This window comes from Leptinotarsa decemlineata, unplaced genomic scaffold (assembly GCF_025532065.1).
Source record: "Leptinotarsa decemlineata unplaced genomic scaffold, Ldec_3_MD MMD2_tig00000035_RagTag_RagTag, whole genome shotgun sequence".
Classification (NCBI taxonomy): domain Eukaryota; kingdom Metazoa; phylum Arthropoda; class Insecta; order Coleoptera; family Chrysomelidae; genus Leptinotarsa; species Leptinotarsa decemlineata.
The window spans coordinates 20587914-20606418 of NW_027412540.1; the positions used below are offsets into that span (position 1 = coordinate 20587914).

Genomic DNA, 18505 nt, shown 5'->3' on the forward strand with positions numbered 1-18505 from the left:
TGGAGAGCCACGAATCAAAATGTTCTATCAAACCATAACCAAAAAAAGTCAGAGATCTATTGAATATCATTATTTTGAGTCAATTCCTGTTGTGTTGAGGCAATTTATTCATTCTTTTCTCAGATGGTCCTTTACGAAAGTCCTGGTCCTGGAAAGTTTTCCAGTATTCCTTACATTTTTTCATCGAATTTCTGATTTGATCTGGCACCTCTGCAGCTGGTAAAGGAACCTATACAAGGAGATGATGATATGAGTATTCTAGAAATAGTTGATCTGGTCCTGTGAGCCAGTTCTTTCAATTCTTCACGGCATTCCTAGATCAGTATTTGTATTACTTTTGAATTTGACAATGCCATGAGTGCTGACTGGCTGTCTGTATATCTGTAGCAATATATATCACTTTTCACTAAGTTGAAGACAGAAATTGATTATTGTATATTATAGGATTATATTCACTCAATCTGGAGTAATTATGCTTATTGACTAAATGGATAGCTACGACTTTCCTCGATAGAAAGACCTAACATATTGTCTATGGTCTAAATTCCTAGACATACTGACCTGGAAGGCAAAGAGGCTGCTAACTTCCTTGCAAAGGAGGGTGCTGCAATCAGCTTCAGCGGACCAGAACCTGTCATTGGCATCGCTTTAGGCTTTGCTAAACAAACATTGAACACCTGGATGGCAAAAAGATTTTTGGACTTCTGGCAGAATTTTCCAGGATTAGCTCACTCCAAAGTGTTTATTCACCCTTCGAAGCTGGGTTCATTTGGTCGAATGGATAGCTATAGTGTGAATTCCTCTATTCGTTCAATTTTTAATCACCACACTGTAGATTTTATATTTTATATTGTGAGTTCAATCATCATTGCATTTTATCAAAATCCATCATGTATGGTAATACCTTTCATATATTTTCGAAAGTACCTCTAGTCAGTATCAGTTTTATTCTCTACCTTTTTTTATCTTAGTTCCAGGCCAATCTCATAACTAGTATTACTTCACATCCCGACTGAAATATCAGATTTTACTGAAAGAGCAATTACATTAAACCTAGAAGTGAGCTGAAATGAATTGCCAAACGCGTTTTGTCTTGATACTGTCATCTGAGATGATTTTGAAACGTTGACCTTTGATGAACTTTGAAACTATGTTTATTGTATGTCCTCTCCCGAAACAAGATTCCATATACATCATTACCGAAATTACATGTTTCAATTTTCAACATTGTTGACAGAATCTACAATGAAATGGTAAAGAGTGATAGTTCTTGGCAGTCTATACAATGAAATGTTAAATAATGTTCACGATTTACACGAACCAATAATTCGAACACCCTTTAGAAACAAACGAGCACGTTTCTTATTGTTGCAGGTCCCCGTTCAACCCCGTTCTTCAACGACAGCTGCAGCGACAATGAAACCACAACCGACGAAACTATTCTCCAGAACACTCCCAACCCCCATTTTCTCAACATAAAGGAAGAACTCGAGAACGATAACTCCTTCTTCAAAAGCAATAACAACATGCCGCTACACGCTTTTACAGGTAACGCTTGTCTCATATTGTCTTTCGTTGTAAGTTACAATTAGTTTATATGAGATTTAAAAAGCGCTTGATGCATCGTCGACGGTATGTGATTTTTATGGTCGTAGATGAAAAATGCTCTTCGGCAAATGGCGAGACAGTGATTGAGAAATTGAATTCTTTCGAAAAATATGCCACGCATACAAGAAGTATTTGATTATTTTTGTTTCCATGTTTTACTTCACTAGCGGTTTTCATAGAGATGCAGGACATTCGTGTATGACTTTTTTTATTTGATATAAATTGTTATTTATATAACATTGATTGTTATAGGAATGTAGGCTTTCAGGGCTAGTGTCAATGTATTGGTTGGTTACCGGGTTTTGCCGTGGCCTTCTTTGGAGATTATAACCAAAAAAGACCGCGGCAAAACCCGGATACCAACCAAATCAACAATAATTGTTGTTTACTCCTCATGACAAACTGAGAAAGTGCCTTTTCGCGAAAATGGTTCCCTCAGAATCTGGTATCTGTAGAGTAGGGAGGGTGAGTGTAGAGTCACAGCACTTAGGCCACATGTGACCCATTGTACATCCTCCCGAGGAGTTGTCATCCTAGTTCATCATCCATCCTGTCCTTTCCAGGAAAATATCGCCCGATTAGTCTGCTCTCGTCGGCGGCTAAGCTGGCTGAAAGAGTCGTACTTCAAAGGCTCAATGAAGAAGTTGAGGACCGAAATGTTCTGCCTGACGAACAATTCGGCTTCAGGAGAGAGCATTCCACTGAGTTGCAGGCTTTGAGACTGGTCGAAAATACCATCGCGGAGCTAAACCGAAATAAAAAAGTTCACATAGTCTTATTAGACATCTCGAAGGCCTTCGACCCTGTTTGGCATGAAGGCCTTCTACATAAACTAATTGCGTTCGACCTGCCTCGGGGCCTGATCCGGTAGATTGGGTCTTTCCTGAAAGACAGAACATTTCAGGTTAGAGTAGAGAGAGATCCTTGCTGGAGTGCCACAGGGAGCCGTGCTCTCTCCCACACGCTTTATTCGCTTTACACCAGCGACCTTCCGAGGTCCGAGCATGTGAAGGTATCTCTCTACGCCGACGACACGGCTCTCCTCTCGTCTTCCATGGGTCGGGAGCTCGGGATCGTCTATATGCAACGTGCATTGGGCGATCTCGAGCGCTGGTACCTTGAGTGGAAGGTCCGGGTGAACCCGGAAAAAACTCAGGCAATAACCATGGGAAGAACGACATCTCCGGCTATGAAAGTGAGAATTTCTGGTAGGGAGATTGACTGGCAAGCGCGGGTCAAGTACCTCGGTCTTCTAATAGACCGTAGGTTCACCTGAAACCCGCACCTGTTAAGCGTGAAGGCAAAGATCTAGGGTCGGATGGCAAGCCTGTACCCTTCGATTAACAGAAAATCTAAGTTAAGCCTCAAGAATAAAATCACGATCTATAACACGATGTACAAGTCTGTCATCATGTTCGCTTCAGGCGTTTGGGGACAAACGGCTCCGACCAACATCTCCATCTTGGAGACTTTACAAAATAAAATTCTACGGATGATTGTGAATGCTCCGTGGTTCGTTCGGAATGAAGCCATCCGCAGAAATTTGAAGCTGCCTTCCATTCAGCAGTCCATCCAGGATACATCTCCTTTATATTGGCAGGTGTAGGCCAAGACTCGCCGAACACACACTCTCTTTGGCAACCTTGAGGTGTCTCACGGTGGCCTCCGAGAAGGTTTTGGAGGGTGCAGCGATATTACTATCGTTGCGCGGCTTCTTCAACCTTCTTGGGGTTCCCTCCGTGGAGGTGTATAAGTGGGGAAGCTTTCCTGCAGAGGCAGCCGGTTTCTTGCCTCTATTCAAGGCGGAGCTCTTGGCGCTCGCCGCAGGAAATGCCCTTGCTGTCGGAGGTGATCTGCTATGTCTAGCCTTATTCCAAGTGGTAGATTGGGGTTGACATTTCTGTTCATCCCCAGCTTCCGCCTTAGATTGAGGTGAGCTCTCCTGTCCAGCCTCGGGATTGGTTTTTGATTTTGTTGTTTCTGTTGTTTCATTCATGTGTGTTCCTACGCTCTGGCACAGCTCCGCATTACCAGAGGTAGGCTGATTATAATGAGGTTTTGCGCAGTTCCCCAAGGGTATTCCTTACACATTAGCTTGGGTAGGCTGGTCCACGGTGGCATGTTTTGCAAAGGCTCCTGTAGAGTTTTAGTTCCCCTCACCCTACTTATTTCTGTCACTGACCTAGAGTCCGGCGACCCCGTCGGTAAGGCCACATTGGCTTCCCTGACAGGACCCCCAGTCCCCTGGCCGTTCCACTATCTACCACCTGGGGACGCGCCTGATAGGTAGCCCAACCCACGAGTTTCCTCAGAAATATTACCATGTAATTGTGAAAAATTAAAAACATACTTCAATGGAGATAACTAATATCAGAAATATTGTAGGTATTCCTAAAAAGAATGAAGAAAGAGAAATTTCTCTATAACATATATCAAATAATGGAAAATCAAATTGATGAATCTATAATTAATAAAATCAACAAACCGATTCAATGATCAATGTGATAGAGCCTAATCCCGGTCGAATTGTCTTTGTCTGGATTTTTCAATTTTGTGTGTCTATACACACACAGAAAATGTATGTGTGTATACACACACACAAAATGTATGTGTGTATACTATTGTTGACGTGTTTTTTTATTTTTCCTGAAAATAATTGTTGCAAAATGTAAAAGTTATTCAGGATGGCTCGTTTTGAATGGAATGTACTGTATACTATTCATTAGTACTGTATACTATTCATTAACTTTATAACGGTCATAACAAACTAGTTTCACAGACACTATGAAGAACTGAATAAAATTTGAAACTGATATTGAGGTGATGTGCACTCTGATAGTATTAATATCAATAATAGTATCACCAAAATGTTTGTCTTTGGTCACTAATTAGTCAAGAATCATTAACTGATTCCGTAAACCCTTCGGGAAACAAATCAATTATTCGACTGTGTATAATAAATAAATAAGAACTTTTCTGTCGCTTGCCAGCCTAACCCTACACAAAATCGATTCCTTTTTGCTTTGCAAACCATGACAACACTTAGATTTAACCACAATTTCCCTGCTCTTGAACAGGAATAGAAGTTAACAAAAGACGAGAGGAAGGCTACATGGGCATATCGTTTCCTGCAAACTTAGAAACGGCACAACAGACTTTGTTCCTGAATCCACCAATGGCACATCAGAATCCTCCTCAAACGACGTCAGGACTGAATCCGATCGATCGACTGTACTCCATGCAGAACTCGTATTTTTGCGAAGAGGAACAAATGGAACCGTGAGATGACTGTCTTTGAATGTGTAGCACTGAAATGAAGTTTGCGTGCAAGAAATCAGCCCGCAATGAACTGTACAATGAAAGGGTTAATGAGATTTTCTGGAACTATTTATTTATGCTTAGTAGTTTTTGCTGAATTGTTCATCATTTGAGGGTTGTTTTGAAGATTTTATACGGGATATTTCAGAATGTACTACAAAAAATATGCAGTACATCCAGCGATGAGGTGGACAAGAGCAGAAACGGACAAATAATCTAATTTGCTCAGAATAATTGCTCATTACAATTTTTGCTTGCTGAAAAAATATGTTTGTCGATATGAAAAAACAATTTTCACAGGGTGTCTGAAAAATTGAAAATCTAATTTTTCACAACAGTAAACCAACCATATACTGAAGTTTTAGTATAATTCTATGTCATATCTTCATAATTCACTTCCAAATTCAATTTCACCCTTTTGTTGATAGTACTTGACATCGATGTACGTTTTATATAGGCCGTTTTGGACGGTTTTACTTAGCTTGACCTGTTTGTTTGAGTCAATTTGGTATTTAAAAAGTGACCCCCTTTCTGTTAACAGATTGATCTGAAATTTGTTACACACATTGAGTTCTCATGAGTTTTCAATACAATTTAATCTGAGATGGCCGCAGCTACAAAATGGCGGATTACATATTGTTTCACAACTACCTCAATATGGGTATCAAATGACATAGCTTGACTAGTAGAATAGTAAATGAATATTACTGGAGTTCAATCCAAACACCAAACCGTTATTTTTAACACTTCGACATGTGTTCAAATCACTAAGAGATCATTTTCAAGAGGAAGAATAAACTCAGTTTAAACTGATTTTAAGAAGATGATTGAACTCACTAGGTGTTTGGAACACGTGTAGAGGTGTTACAAATAACGGTTATACTGATTTCGATCTTCGTCTTGAAGATGATAACTTGGTGATTGATACACGTGTCGAAGTGTTGAAAATAAAGGTTTGGTGTTGTGATTAAACTCATTTTGATCTTCCCTTCGAAGATGATTACTTGGTGATTGAAACACGTGTCGAGTTGTTATAAATAACAGTTATACTGAGTTTAATCTTCCTCTTGAAGATGATCACTTGTTGATTGAAACACTTGTCGAGGTGTTAAAAATAACGGTTTGGTGTTGGAATTGAACTCAGTTTAATCTTCCTCTTGGAGATGATAACTTGGTGATTGAAACACGTGTCGAAGTGTTGAAAATAACGGTTTGGTGTTGTGATTGAACTCATTTTGATCTTCCATTCGAAGATGATTACTTGGTGATTGAAACACGTGTCGAGTGGTTAAAAATAACGGTTATACTGAGTTCGATCTTCGTCTTGAAGATGATCACGTGTTGATTGAAACACGTGTCGAAGTGTTAAAAATAACGGTTTGGTGTTCGGATTAAACTCCAGTAATATCCATTACTGCACTGAATGTTCCAAATAGTGCATCATAAGTAGAATAGTAGTACACTTTGAACAAAATACAAATTCAAGATAGCCGCAGCTACAAAATGGCGGATTACATAATACCTTGTAATACTGAGGCACTGAATGAACTAAACAGAATGAAGAAGAATTGAGTAACAAAATCAGAAACTAATAACTTGATAATAAAATAAGTAAAAACATTATGTTAAACGGTTTTATCGAGAAAAAAAAAAGATGTAGATAATGTAGCAAGAACTGAAAAATAATTTGGAAGATCCTAGGTAGCAGTCATCACACCATTTTCCTCAGCAATCTACGGTATTGAACAGATGAAAAAATAATAAAATCGTTGGGCATAGTATTAACATTTACTCAGGTTACGCTAAGAATTTGAAAATTTTGTTTTACGGTTCTTTTGCCTCCAATTCGGATGATTTGAAAAGGCAAAAAACTTTCAATGCTATTTCATATTTATTGTAATCTCATATAAACCAATTTGCAATGCGACGTTATGTCCATTATATTTCATTATCAACTGTATTTTTTAATGGATCTCTAGTTTTTTCTTCAATTTTTGTAGCTACTGTAAAAAATTCAGCTATTCAATACAATACAGGTACCTATTCAAAAAATAAAGTTGATGAAGAAATCTCATGAACGAATCGAGGCATTGCAAATTAGTTAATATCATATTATAACAAGTATGAAACAGAAAGTTTATCTGTTTTTTATTTATATCAATCGAAATGAAGGCGGTAGAGACAAAAAATGGAATTCGACAATTCCAGTTTTTCGCGAGTATTTCAAAAACAACCACCCATATTCTCCATTTGGAAAGAAATTATTTTAGTTCCCCAAAATGGGAAACGTTTGTGTAATTCAACCGACCTTGTAAGATTTATCATAATGAAAAAAGAAATGGAAATTTCTATGTTTTTTACCACTTTTATTTGTAACTAACGTTACTGCAGTTTCGTCCTATATGGACATTCTCAAACTTATACAATAAACTTATTTTTGTTTATGGGACGAAACTGCAGTAACGTTAGTTACAAATAAATAGTTACAAATAGTTAGTTACTCCATTATGATCTCCTACCACGTAGGAGATCATAATGGAGATCGTTTCCGAGACAGCAATGGTGCAGGTAAAAAAAGGTCTTTATAGAATAAGAAATGAAGAAAATTTTAATTTTTTATGTCAACTCTATTTTGACTAATTTTGATATTGATATTGCTAATATTGCTCTGTGGGCATCTACTAAAATTGCTCGTCTTCTAAATAAGCTACGGTCTTGATGGTGTCAGGTGCTAGGAGTAAAGACACGCGTGAAGAAGCTATTGTATAGCGAAACACGTATTGCTTTTTTATAAAACTGTTCTGTGAAAATCTTGCAATGAAGTTTATCTTGAATACGTTATGGATTTTTATCAAGTATCTACCAAAATTTCAGCTGGAATGTTTCGAAACAAAAACTTTGTTGCCATCAATATTTGATGGAAATTTTTAATGTTTTTCTGAGACACCCTTCATTGTATTCTCAGCAAGCAGAAATGTTGGTCTGCCTCATCGCCAGATTTAATTTTTTTCTAGAGACAAATATTTTTATCGCTATATTTATTGTGTTATTCAAACATCATGTGGACATGTGGACAAGTCCAAGGACTTTTTACTTTCGTGATGGAAAGTTTGATCCGTTCTCACAAATATTAATTGAATATCAAAGTGCAATATATAAACATATTATTGAAAAGTTGTTTTATTTTTCCTTTATAATCTATCAGTTTTGAAGAAACTCAATTATCTGAATCAAATATATTTCTATACGAGGTCTGACTTTCTGATACTGCAGAAAATTTCTTAATACGCTCTGAGAAATTAACGGTTACTGCAAGGACGGATCCAACTTTGGCGACAGGGGGTCACATAGCCGTGGTCAAGTCACATAGATGCAAGGAAAAAGTTGGTATTTTAATAATAAATGCAAGTAGATACTGTAATTGAAAATACCTACCTTTATTCGTGTTAGGAATCACACGTTGAAAGGTAAGACTTCGTTAGTCCTTAGCTCGCACAAGTTTCTCAACTTCTGAGAGTTGTCGTTTGTATGGGGGCGGCAGCTGATTAACGGAAAAACAGATTTTAAACAGATTTTAAACAGATTCAAATAACAAAACCAATTTTTCTTTTACGTCTTTTCCCGAAACGAGTTATTACTTTATCTATTCCAATGGGTACGTTTTCATTTACGTGGAGAAGTTCCAGTCCGGTTGAACGTTCTTGAACCATTTCAGTTTAAACAACACACACACATTGGCACACTGACAAAATGAAAAAACTGATTACTTTATTACCATTTCTTTTATCGAATTTGCAGCAACAATTTTTAAGTACACTATTATTCATATTGGAATTTGAAAGTTTATTAACTTGCAGTTACTGTGGATTTCCAACGTTATGGGTTTCATTCATTCGGAAAACGGTTCAGGAAAGTTCATTCCACTGAAACGATGGTCTTGGAAAGAATAAACCGCGAACCATGCTGAATATTAGGGGTCCATTTGATACTTCCTGAAATATATGATTTTCATAGTCCAGAAGTGAAAACAATAGACCAAGAGGCCAAAATGTCTTGCATGACTTTTATAAATCAGGATATTAATTACGACTGTGACCTTTTTTAACCAATGCAGAAATTCATCATCTTTTACGAAAAAGAAAATTTGTCTCATTTTGTACTTCCATTTCTTTACGGAGTTTGATTAGAAAAGATCCAGTTATAGTCAGTATTCGAATTCATGAAAGTTGTACAGGGACTTTTAAAAATGATCCTCTGAAAATTCAGTATATAGGCTTGCGGTCTAGAAATGATTCTTAAATGTAGTTTGACAAAAAATTAATGCTATTATGCCAAATTGGTTAGCGAAATACTTGTCGAGAGACAGTGCTTCAGTTCTGGTTTGGGAGACATATTTTCCATTGACTTAACGTCAGAGAGTCTAATACTTCCTATTAAGCTAGGGTTTCAAAATGAATAGTAAATAGCTGATTTGATAGAAACCTGAAATTGATGAAAAATATTACATAAACTATCCAACCCCCCTAGGCTTAAGCTCTACCCGTATTAAGAATCGCAGGTTGAAAGTTTTGACTTTTGAAGATTGTCATTCATAGGGGAGTGAGAGCTGGTTAATGGAAAAACAGATTATTTTACTTCTGGTAAGTAAGAGCAAGAAAAGTATTGAATCCAAAAGTTTTATTATTTTTCCCTACTGATTTTTCGTAATTTTTCTCTCGATTTGATTCGATGTTGACTAAAGTTATCAAGAAGAGGAAACAAATAGCTTGGCTGAAATATGAATGTCAAAATGTCTTTTCCCGTTTTGATATACAACTTAAAATATATTCAATTCTTCTCATCTCGTATATAAGAGAAGAGAGAAATGGAAAGAAAAAGAAGAAGAAAGAGCTTTCCTTACTTATGAAGATTACTTACTGTTCTATTCATTGTTTGTTAATGCAAACGAATAAAATCAAGAAAAAGTCTCAATGACGGTTCAAACCTCTGAATAAAATCAAAGCCAGGCCACTGGCTGAATGAAGTGAAACATAAAGGATGGAATGAGAAAAAACTGTTCCAAATGTGAGTCATGAGTATTTTTATGGCTTTTTCAACAACTTGTTTTTTGTATATCTGCTAATTTGATTACCTCTTCGGCAACAATCCCACAAAAAGATTTTCAAATAATCTAAAAATTTGTTACTCTCAACATAGCTGGAACTGAATGACAATTCAACTTTAATAGTAACAATTTCTATGACGATCGAGAAATGTCTGAGACCTATCTTATGAAATTTTCTCCTGGTAAGGTGCCCAGAAATGATAAGAGAAGTTCAAAGAGGAATTAGAGGCAGGTAAGTCTGCAAGATCACTTCAGGTCTTTTATTTTCAGAAAAATACTCCACACAAACTTTGGAATTTCAAGACTATTTTCTCCAGATCTAGTAATGCATCCAGCCGGCTGTAAATTTATCAACAGCAAAATTCAAGTAGTTCTCAATCAGATCTTCCAAATAGCATGAATGAGCAGAAGAAAGTTCGAAAAACGATGTATTGTCGAATGCATAAGTGTCTCACGATGTGGAAATCATATAAAAATTTGTATGTTATAATTTTATAGGAGAAAAAAAAATTATGACTTCGATTTTGCAAGATTCTATTTCCAGATAAGTATAAAATATTTAAAAGTGAACCAATTCCCCAGAAACAGTGATAGAGAGTATCAGTTGATAATAATCATAATAATGATAATTTTAATTGAGAGTAAAATAACGAAAATTCGGTACCTATCAAAAGACACAAAGCTCTAGGAAATACGAATCGTTTTTTCTATCCAACCATTAAAAATATATAAAGTGATAAATTGCGATAGTTTATTTTTTTATTTATTCATTTACCGAAATAGGGGTTACAAACAGATCAACAAATCCAAGAGAACCCACTTTATAATTTTAGTTCAAGTGTGCTTCGAGAAAAAATAATGTAAATTTTAATTTTTTTTTTAAATACATTGGATAATCGATGAATAACATAATTCTTATAAGAGTGACAGAGACTACAGAAATGATCACAACTTATCAATGAAAATTTTCTCCATCCTGCGTTTGAAACAGTTTAGAGATTTCAAAATATTGAATATCATTGCAGATTTCATTAAATGTTTTAAGCATTCTATAAAGTAGTGAATTTTGAGCAGCATTTGTCCTTGTGCAAGTTAACTCAAAGAATTCTGTACGCCTCAACGTTGAACTCGATTTTGGAATAAAGCTCTGGGCTCAACTTGAAAATCATGATAAGATCCGTAACAGTTCTTCTATCCTTCATAGGCATAATATTGTATTGGGGCATAATGGGACTGTAATCGCTATTCGTAATTGGGAAATTTAATTTGTGACTAATGTAGCGAAGAAATTTGTTTTGGACTCACTCAATACGATCTATGTTTGTGTGGTACTGAGGTTTCCAAACAATCGATGCAAAGCAGAGCCTACTATGTACATATGCATAATATAAATCGAGGAGAGGTTTTGCCATTCTGAAATTTTGACAGTTTCTTTTGAGGAATCCTATAATACCATTACATTTATTGACGGTTTTTTCTATATATGAATTGAATGACAACTTTGAGTCAATAATTATTCCCATGTCTTTAACTTCTGAGACTGATTTCAATTCGTGATTTTCAAAGTAAAAACTATTTCTGATTATATTTTTGTTTCTGGAGAATGAGATTGACACGCATTTTTGTGGATTGAGAAACAAATCATTATCATCACGGAATTTTTTGAGCTGCTTCGAGTCCTCCTGAATTTCTCTGCTGTCATATGAATCCTTCACTCTGTGATAAATTTTTAAGTCATCGACATATAGTAAAAATTTAAACTCATTGAAGCAACTGGAGATTTCTTTGATGTATATAATGAAGAATGAAGGACCCAAATGGATGCCTTGAGGAACTCCGGAGGATACCGTGAAGGGGAGTGACGTAAATCCATTTATGGCCACTATTTGTGACCTGTTATTCAAATAGGACCATATCCATCTCAATAAAAAGTCATTCACACCGACTTCTGCAAGTCTCTTTAATAACGTTTTGTGACTAATCTTATCAACCTGAACTTGTTTATCCATCGAGTTTAACAAAAAATCGGTGAATCCTAATAAATCAGTTTATATCGACCTATATGGGAAGAAACCATGCTGTTCACTGATTATGATGTCCTTGACCGTATCAAGGATGTTATTATATATTATTTTTCAAAAAGTTTGCCAAATACACATAATTTACTGATCGGCATATAATTCTTTACATCTGTCTGTCGCCGCTCTTGTAGATTGGTGCGATATGCGAAATTTTCCATTTAGCAGGAAAAATTCTACTCTGCAATGATTTATTGAAAATATATAGTAGAGGCGAGACAAGGTTGTTCTTGCACTGTTTAACAAAGGATACACACAAACGGGTAAACCCGTTTGTGTGTTGAGGTCCTGATGATATATCATCAGTATATCTAACGAGTTAATAGCTGCCAGTAAGGTATATTTATTTATTTGGACGAATTCGACTGGGGAGATGAGGAAATTTGAATCAAATATGTCAATAGGTTGGATGAAGTTGTTTTTGAAATTTTTAGCGAAAAGGTAACAAATTGTGTGATTACAAAATAAAATACAAATATAATGGACAATAAATCATAATAAATAAAAAGCATGTGAAGATCGGAATCAAAAACAAATCACCTTACATATTATCACGACATGAATTGAAATATAAACAGCTAATCTTAAGTGGTTGATTGGCGGGGTAGTTTTTATAGATATATCTTTCTGAGAAATCGGAGAAGCGGAAAATTCTATCATTGAATAGTACTGAAGATACTTGAATTTTTTTTAAGTTGATTCAATTTATTTTTATTTTTTTTTCATTCATGTTTATAAAAATTTTCCACGACAAATTAGATGTTTCGATACATACAGTAAACAAAATACTCAATTCTCTTCGTCATTTATCATAATTTGTCGGGTAAACAAAGCGTTTTATTTAGGCATATACTCCATACGTCTATCAAAGACATAATCTTTGTGTGCATAACGCATTTAAATTTATGATGTATGGATTCAGGATACGAAAATTAGGTATTCAGGTGCGATTTCCCTGCCACTAGAAGAAACACCTGCAGAAGAAGCTGTCGGCTCTCACATTACTTTTATCTTATCACGCTTATCAGAGTTTGTGTTGCAACAAGTGTCTCCAAAGGTACGTAGCGCTCACTGTACCACTTCACTAAATATTATAAAACAAAGTCCCCGCGCCGCGTCTGTATGTTTGTCTGTCTGCATGTTTGTCTGTATGTCTTAACGCGGTAGAGTAAAAAACTATAAACATATTTTAATACGGTCTTTATTTGCTTTACTTGCTGTATTTCATAAAACTGACCGATATTGGTCTGGTTTTGTGAACTGTCAAGTGGAAATTTCACATTAAAATGTATTTTTTGAATACCAATTGAAGTGATTCAAGATGATGTGTGTAATTCAAAAATATGATAGATCTGTATACTTGTATAATTCATTAATGATTCATGTGCGAAGCCGGGTAGTTTTCAACTAATGTGCCACTTTACCCCTTTAAGATCAAATCAATCACTATACATTTTTCTTCTTTTATATATGTAGTAATAACATGTTCATTAGCAATTCTGATATTAAACATAGAAAACACTAGTTCCAACTAGAAACATTACAATAAAGGCTGGAAACAACACGTTTCCGGAACGTATTTGTTGAGAGTTGTGTATGAGACAAATCTTCTTATCGGGGGCTCTAGGGTTAAAAAAAGGCCAGGAGTCAAAACACGCAAATCGTTTGGATCTGGACTGACCGAACAAAGAGATCTTAAATTTTAATATCGCCTCAACATGACATAGAACTGTACTGAGTTCTTCGTAGGTCGAAGTCCAATAACCTGAGTAACGCTAATTGCACACACACCGATTTTGGACGGCCAGTATAAAATCGGACGATATTTTATTGGTTCACTTTCACACTCACCGGATTTTTATCGGTCAAACAATCAGTTGCTTTATTGTCGTTATCAGCACGCACTACCAAAACGAAGTTAATGCGTAGTAACTACAATTTCACCGAGCATTCGAGACTGGAATGGTCGGTAAAAGACCGGTGAGTATGCAAGAGTGTATTTAGTCATGTACGCCACTACTTCCTGGTACTGCCGGCGATACAGTGGCAGTGGACGGCTGCTCACCGGTATTTTACCGGCGACGATCACCGGTCGGCGTGTGTGCAAGGTCCCGTTCCCACATGTGGTTCACTATTGGAATTTGGACGGCCAGTATAAAATCGGACGATATTTTATTGGTTCACTTTCACACTCACCGGATTTTTATCGGTCAAACAATCAGTTGCTTTATTGTCGTTATCAGCACGCACTACCAAAACGAAGTTAATGCGTAGTAACTACAATTTCACCGAGCATTCGAGACTGGAATGGTCGGTAAAAGACCGGTGAGTATGCAAGAGTGTATTTAGTCATGTACGCCACTACTTCCTGGTACTGCCGGCGATACAGTGGCAGTGGACGGCTGCTCACCGGTATTTTTCCGGCGACGATCACCGGTCGGCGTGTGTGCAAGGCCCCGTTCCCACATGTGGTTCACTATTGGAATTTGGACGGCCAGTATAAAATCGGACGATATTTTATTGGTTCACTTTCACACTCACCGGATTTTTGTCGGTCAAACAATCAGTTGCTTTATTATCGTTATCAGCACGCACTACCAAAACGAAGTTAATGCGTAGTAACTACAATTTCACCGAGCATTCGAGACTGGAATGGTCGGTAAAAGACCGGTGAGTATGCAAGAGTGTATTTAGTCATGTACGCCACTACTTCCTGGTACTGCCGGCGATACAGTGGCAGTGGACGGCTGCTCACCGGTATTTTACCGGCGACGATCACCGGTCGGCGTGTGTGCAAGGTCCCGTTCCCACATGTGGTTCACTATTGGAATTTGGACGGCCAGTATAAAATCGGACGATATTTTATTGGTTCACTTTCACACTCACCGGATTTTTGTCGGTCAAACAATCAGTTGCTTTATTGTCGTTATCAGCACGCACTACCAAAACGAAGTTAATGCGTAGTAACTACAATTTCACCGAGCATTCGAGACTGGAATGGTCGGTAAAAGACCGGTGAGTATGCAAGAGTGTATTTAGTCATGTACGCCACTACTTCCTGGTACTGCCGGCGATACAGTGGCAGTGGACGGCTGCTCACCGGTATTTTACCGGCGACGATCACCGGTCGGCGTGTGTGCCAGGTCCCATTCCAACATGTGGTTCACTATTGGAATTTGGACGACCGGTACAAAGTCGGCCGTCCAAAATCGGTGTGTGTGCAACTAGCGTAAGATGTGATTCAGAGGGTTCTACTCCTGCATTCCACAGTCCACACATAAGCAGTGGCGGATCTGATGGGTGGTAAAAGTCAGATCGGTATAGATTGTTATATTCTAATACATAAATAAAGCTCAGCTGTTTTCATATGTTACAAAATATTAATTAAATTCATAATTTGCCTCACCTATGTTCGTCTTTTTCACTGACTTTTCATGTTCTCGATAGATTTTTGGAGTGTTTATTATTTTCATCCCAATATATGGAAATTGTTTTGTTCCCCTTCGAAAGAGTAGGTGCTACGGTTGAAACCATTCATACATTGTTTAATATTGCCACAGAATGAAATAAAACGGAGAAATGGTTGAATTTCCATTCATAAAATCTATACACAATGTTAACAAATATCCATCTAAGCTAACTAAAAATTTTAATTGAAATGAAAGTTGTACTTTTTCAAATATTGAAAAATTTAATAAATTTTTAGCTTGGTTTTTCATATCATTTTCTGTCGCATTCTGAACAAGAGAAGCAGATAGCAGTTGGAAATAAAGTTATGCAAGACAAAAAAAATTTCTTGTAGATGAAGAATCAAACACAAATCACACTATATTAGACTTTTCAGAAGTTAACACTGGCGATGGAACTTCCGGTCACCTTTAACAAGATTGTGATTTCAGTCAACTTTTGAAGAAGCGAGATGTCCTGGTATCCCTTTCAGATGATGAAGAATATCGATAGCTGAAAAGAATCTTGGGTACTCCCTCAAAACTTCAAGTTTCCTATAGTTCCAGAAGAAAATAAAAACCATTATTTTCAGCACAGTTGGTTACAAACATATATATGGTGGACGTTCTAGCCTCACAATAAAAAAATTGTGAAAGGAATGATGTTTTATTGATAGTAAATGAACATACTGAAGTAATACACGACAAATATAATGAACATTACAATGAACCAACAGAAGTTGTTGAGAGCTTCAACAACTTGTACGTGGTAACACAACACATAATTACATTTTTTTTTTAAATTCAGTACACTAAACACAATATTCTATCACATAGGCTGTATATGAGTATATAAGTACAATAATGAAAAATCAAAGATTTATATAACAAACAAGAAGAATAAAAGGTAAAATTTGAATAGTAGAAACAAGACAGCATCATTCAATTATAGTTTATCAGTATTATCTTGACAATTCACTCAACGATGTGTAGCTATATTTATGATTATTATCATTATTATTATTGCCAGTTATATCAGCAAAACCAATTGCATAGATCTATTAAAATATTTGGAAATATTGGCTATTCACGCATGAGAGTGAGGAAATTTAAAACATTATTTTCATGAGTCATTGATAAAGTTATCCTTTGGTGTGCCCCCTTCGAAACTGGCTAGATCCGCCTATGGACACACATCAATAGAGTGCTCACATGTCATATTCACAAGTTCTTTGTGTTTTATATTGTGGTATAATACGTAGTATCTTTTTGGGGTAAACTTTTCAGCTTGCTTCGTTTTTTTTTTTCAGATTGTGAAAGTTCATGCACCCAAAAATAATAAGACACAATTCCCCCACAAAGATGTATTCCAACTAATACTTCTGAGTATTTCTACAAAATTCATATTTTCAGCCGCAACCCCACCAAATCATTTCAAATTGGAAATTGGGTTTGGGATAAATGCACACATCTAGTATTACATTGTTTCAGTTGTTTTGAACATCGATAGAATAAACCTGAACCCAATTCCGCAATAAAAACACTCATAACTTGCGGTAGCAGGATTTTATTGGAGTAGTCTGTGATTTGAAAAACAATAGAACAGCTTTCGGACAAATTCAGCGGTCGGCTAAAACCGTCTTTTTGCACCATTCTCCTATGTTCTGTAGAGTCATTCCGATGAAATGTTTTCAGTTACAATGACGCAAGTGTTAACAATGTCATGTACATAATAAAAGGTCGTTGTTAGTAGTTTTCGTTCAGTTTGTAATGGAAAGTGCCACTTTTATGGTCTGTAAAATAAATGTGTTTAGAGTAGTTTTTCTGATATTCATCAAGAGTCAAGAAATTTGAAGTGATGATCCAACAAACTCACTCAGAAACGAATATAATTTGAATATTTTCATCAATAAAAGATAGAATGGACCAGATTATAGTTCATTTCTTTGGTCAGCGGTGATAAATCAATTTTGAGTTTTCAACCAGAAGCCTTCAGAAATAATCATTATTCCTTGTGAAAAATTATGTTAGAATGGCCAACATAAGAAAAAGGTCACTAGAGAGTTATAGATAATTGATTCGTTGGTTTGGTAAATATTCATTCCCCTGATGACATTTTCGAATTCGGACCAATGTTCTCTGAGTAATAGGAATCACACGTGTTAGGAATCGCACGTTAACAGGTAAGGCCTCGTTAGTCCTTAGCTCACACAAGTTTCTCAACTTCTGAGAGTTGTCGTTCGTATGGGGGCGACAGCTGATTAACGGAAAAACAAATGTTAAACAGATTGTTTTTAATTAATAGTTTCCAGGTTGCAAAATTTCAGATCTGTTCTTGCAAAAGGTTTTGCCATAGATCTGTGCGACTTAAAAACACCTTAAATTCTTAAAATTCAACGCGATTTTGAGTCGCACCGGTCTAAGGCAAAACCTTTTGCAAGAACAGATCTAAAATTTTGCCACCTGGTTACATTCATCATACTACAATTATCCGCTCACTTTCCGAAAGTGAGAAACGGCATTCAGCTGTAGAAAAAAAAAGGCGTACCTATGCCGTTGTTGAAGCTCTCAGAAAATGGAAACATTATCTTATTGGAAGAAGTTTTCGACTAGTTACCAAAAATAGCTTCATTCATATTCGACAATAAACATAGAGGAAAAATCAAGAATGACAAAATTCAGAGATGGTGTTAGGAACTATCAAGTTACCGATACGATATCATACACCGATCTGGAAAAGACAATGACATACCCAATTTCTACTTTAATTTATTCATTGGGAGAAATTTTCGACTAATCAATCTATTTATAACATTGGATTTTCACAAGTGAGCATGACATTGTTCCATGTAAGTGAGATTTACTCCTTCCATTTACTATATTATGTAGGAATCCTGTGAATGATATCTGATTCGATTCCATAATGAATGTTTGGAATACAAAAGGAATAG

General features: G+C 36.3%; 1 protein-coding gene across 1 annotated transcript in view; it reads left to right on the forward strand.

The window, feature by feature from the left end:
- The window catches only part of LOC111511713 (LIM homeobox transcription factor 1-alpha), a 57551-nt gene extending 49480 nt beyond the window's left edge, over positions 1-8071 (forward strand). Inside the window, exons 6-7 of the mRNA XM_074172006.1 lie at positions 1375-1548; positions 4686-8071. Coding sequence (XP_074028107.1) covers positions 1375-1548; positions 4686-4891 — 380 coding nt within the window. The 3' untranslated portion in view covers positions 4892-8071. The remainder of the gene's footprint in view (positions 1-1374; positions 1549-4685) is intronic.
- Positions 8072-18505: the final 10434 nt, after the last annotated feature.